Raw genomic sequence first — 4383 nt, forward strand, 5'->3', positions numbered from 1 at the left:
ACCATGGGTTGTGGGGGGGCGGACAATATGAGGGGAGTCCACTGAAACTAAGGGAGGACTCGAAGCTCATTGAGGCCCTGGAACCCAGCCAGAAGCACATGCAACACATGGAAAGCAGCCCACATGGGTAGTTCTGCAAGCAGGTGACATTCCAAAATCTACATGGAAATCTGCAAGCAGAAAGCTGGGATTCTAACATTCAGCAACGGGCCTTTGTTGAGGTTTAGAAGCAGGGCCTGTAATTTTCATGCAAGAGATTCTCAGTTGAGGAAGGGCCCATGAGTTGGGAGAATCCTAACTGCCCTATGTCATCATGGTGAGACTCAAGCAGAGAGTACAGGTTTTCACATGGGGTTCTGGGAGATGAGGCTGGGAAGGCCTGCAGAGATTAGACCAAAGAAGGCAAAGAAGGTCTTTATGCTACGCTTCAATTTCTGGGATGCCTCTAAAGGATTCTAGACCAGGGCCCATCAGTGGGAAGTCTATGGACCAGCAGCATCAGCAAACCCTGGGAGCTTGTTAGAAATGCAGACGCTCAGGCCCTACTCCAGGCCCCTGAGTCAGAAACTCCGTGGTCGATGCCCAGGAATCTGTGTTTTAGCAAGCTCTCCAAGTAATCCTTATGCAAGCTAAAATTTGAGATGCACTGATCTAGTCTAGACAATGAAGTGTCATGAGCAGATATGGCATGGGCTGGCATGAGCTTCATTCTCCAAAAGGACACCTGGGAATTACAATCATACAAGCAGGTTTCCTCTCTCTTCCAGGTATCTGATCTTACATCCTAAGCTTGCTTTAAAATAAATCAAAATAAATCTCCTTCTCTGCATCTCTACCACCATCATCATTCAGCTGAACTCATGAAAAAATTTCCCAACTGGTCTCCCTGCCTCCACTCTGATTCCCTCAATCCTCACCTTGAGCCATATCAATTCCACTTAAATTTCTTCTTCAGTGGATTCCTATAGCACTTACAATAAGTTCTGAACTTTGTCATTTGCTCCAGCTCTAAAGAACTTAGTGATGTGATTCTCCGTCCTATTTCTCTGACCTCATCTTGCTTCACTCTGCCCATGGTTTGCCATGTCTCATCCATTTTGACAACTTTACTGTTCCTGGAACAGTAATTTTGTTTCCTGTCTCAGAGCCTTTGCACTTGCTGTTCTCTCAGCCTGGAATAAGTCTCCCTGTTTTTTTTTTGCATAGCTGATTAAGCTTTATTCTTGCATCACCTCATTCCAGATCATCACATCAAAAGGGCTCTCCCATCCTTCATTGATCGCTATCACATCACAGTCTGAAATTACATTGTGTATTTGTTTGTTGTTATTGCTCAGTTTCCCACCTTACCACATTAGCTGTTTGAGGGTGATAATTATGTTCATTGCTGTGTCCCTAGGACACAGTAGGCACCCAATAAATTAGCTGAATGAATGTGAGAGATACTTTTCACTATCAAGGTCTGGGTAATGGGGCTGTGGGGACCCCAGGCCCAAACATAGGGGTCACCTGTGCAGGACTGCATGGGATTCAGATAGAGCAATGAAGGATAGAGTTGAGACTTCTCTTTTCTATATGACAAGTTGCCTCTTCAACCAGCTTTTAGGTACACAAGGCAACATTTTCTACTGACCAGGTTGGCAGCTGTAATATGGGAAGTTAGCCAATTGGAATTGGGGCCACGGGCGAGAACTCAAGGGAAGACTTCCTGCATATCTATTCTCAGATAGAAATTCAGTCTTCAAACAAAACTGAGCTGAGGTGACTCAGGAGCTGTAGGGAGTGCAGAGGTTTGGGTGGCTTTCCTTCTTGCAGTGGTTTAGGGTCAGAAATATGCTACAAAACATTAGAAATCCATGTCAATGACTCTCTTCCTTTATACTATAAAATAAACAAACAAAAAGTACTCATTCAACTTACTTTTTCTTACTGTCCTTTTTGGCGGTCTTTTCCAAAGCTGCCCTCCTTCTTAAGTAGTCATTCTGAATTTCATTATATTTTGTAGTGTGTTCTTTGAGAAGGTCAGTGGTTTTCTTGTGGTGTCTCTTAACCAGGTCTTTCATCTCTTTGTAGTGCTTCTTTTGAAGCTTCACAAACGATTTCTGTTGCTTTAGCTCTTCAATCGTCTGTGCTTCTATCTCTGCAACAAATAATTTTAAGAGCTAAGGGACGTGGAAGGACCGAGAGTCCAAATGTAAAGAGGAACTGCAACCTGCGTCTGATCTTGGCCAACTGGAGCTTAAAAGCATAGCTTTGATGTAAAATCTAAGTTTGCAGCTATTTTACCAAACTTCTCAAAGACTGATTTCTTTCACTTTTTTGTTGTTGTTGTTGTTTGTTTGTTTTGAAGTTTGGGTTCCCTAGAAGCAGAGCCCAGATGGGAATTCAGGTGCATGTGATTTACTGAAGGGCTCTAGGAGTAGGGGAATGAGGGAAGCAAACAAGGCCTCGGAAGGAGCTGAGCAAGGATGTGGTCTCAGCTGGAGCTTGGCTTCTGCCTGATCCCATTGGGAGCTCAGCAGTGTTAACTGTACCGTAGTGTTGGCCTCATCTTGAGGCAAGAAGGTCAGCTTTTTGCATATTTGGGACAGTCAGTGGGGGGAGGCATAGCCTTCTGGAAGGGGGCTTCCTTTTAGCTGTAGGCAATTTTGCAGAGAAAGGAAGGCTCCAAGCTGTTAGCAGCCAACCCTAACCACAGCTGGGAGATGGGTGTACCAGATGTATAGGCAATCCAGGGCACCAACTGCGTCTGCTTTAAGGAATATAACATTTCTACTACTTTATAGAGTTGTTGCAAGGATACTTCAGAAAGTTCTTGGAAAAATAGGGCTGACCCCGTGGCGCACTTGGGAGAGTGCAGCGCTGGGAGCGCAGTGGCGCTCCCGCTGCGGGTTTGGATCCTATATAGGGATGGCCGATGCACTCACTGGCTGAGCGCGGTGCAGGCGACACCAAGCCAAGGGTTGCGATCCCCTTACCGGTCACAAAAAAAAAAAAGAGAAAAAAAAAAAAAAAAGAAAGTTCATGGAAAAATAGAATTAAAAGATAATATGAATTTTTTCTGTCAACTTTCGAAGTACCCTCGTATGATGATGAAGTGAAAGAATTCAGGGAAAGTATCAACAGTTTCTGGCATTGTGCCTATAGAGGCTTAGCAAACGATTGGGTGGGTTCTATAGTTCCATCTCCAAGGGGTACGATTCACAGTATAGACATCGTAGGTTTGTGCACTTATCACAACAGTATATAGCAGAAAAGTGTCTAGAGGGAAGATCTCTTGATCTAATTTGCACAAAGGCACCAGAAGGGTTAGTGGCAGCCACATTACTACATGGTATTTTATCCAATGTTGAAAAAATTTTTAATGTGACAGAGCTTTGACCTTAAAACATTCTGTATTTTACTGACACATTTTATCAACTCTAGAATAAACATTTTAAAAGTTTTTTCACATTTCTGAAATCAAGATGAGTCTCCCGGTCAATGGGGTGTCACTGCTTGTCAGTATTTTTAATTCTTAGCAACACATGAACAGTGGAGTGCCTTACCATTGATGGGGTCTTAACTTCAGTGAATTGTCATTTATTTGAACCTAGATTAAGTCATAGTTAATATGTCTCCATCCTTTGATTTGAATATTATGCTTCTGGGAATGAAAAATTGTTACCATAAATATTTAGAACTGTCAAATGATTCAGGAAAGATATGTGCCATGAATAACAATAAACCTGAATAGGAAATGAAATGTGTACTAGAGAAACATTGAAATCAGCATAATAATTTATGTTCCTAAATGCTAAGGTCTTTAAGCAATTGAGATATGCTTCTTTTTCTTATAATATGTCTGTTCTCCTGACATTCAATTCCTTTAGAGAAAGAAGCCAGGGAGAGAACAGTGTGCATTTATTTAGTGGTTTCCCTCAAGCCCAAATTGACTCATTATGGTTGCATAATAAGTTTTTATATTAAGAATTTATAACCCTAGGGAATTGCTGCATTTTTGATGACAAATTCAATCCTACTTTTTAAAACATGGTTTGCAACACATTGGCTATGGGCAGTTTAGAAATAGAGTTCTAGATATCCCACACTATGATTAAAAAAAAAAATCCACATAAAGTACTATTTTTAAAAAGTTTGCAGATGAAAGGCTATTCCTGAGAATACACCCTTAACTATAAAGGTAATGTCCATTTATATAAAGACATGAATATCACTCATAAATAAGCCACACAGAGATAGTCATGGCCAATATATTGGTACAGACCATCGCCATTTGTCTATACATTTACACACTTTTAGATTTCATAATCATGTTCTGAGAATCATGTTCTGTCTCCTGGTTTATGCATTAATGTTTTTTTTTTTTTCCTTTTTGTCTTG

At 41.3% G+C, this 4383-nt stretch overlaps 1 protein-coding gene across 1 annotated transcript in view; it reads right to left on the reverse strand.

Moving 5' to 3' along the window:
- The window catches only part of PLCB1 (phospholipase C, beta 1 (phosphoinositide-specific)), a 283385-nt gene that overhangs the window by 114952 nt on the left and 164050 nt on the right, over nucleotides 1-4383 (reverse strand). The window contains 1 exon segment of the mRNA XM_008580123.1: nucleotides 1921-2140. Within this exon segment, the coding sequence (XP_008578345.1) occupies nucleotides 1921-2140 (220 nt within the window).

This window comes from Galeopterus variegatus, unplaced genomic scaffold (assembly GCF_000696425.1).
Source record: "Galeopterus variegatus unplaced genomic scaffold, G_variegatus-3.0.2 Scaffold2030, whole genome shotgun sequence".
Lineage (NCBI taxonomy): Eukaryota > Metazoa > Chordata > Mammalia > Dermoptera > Cynocephalidae > Galeopterus > Galeopterus variegatus.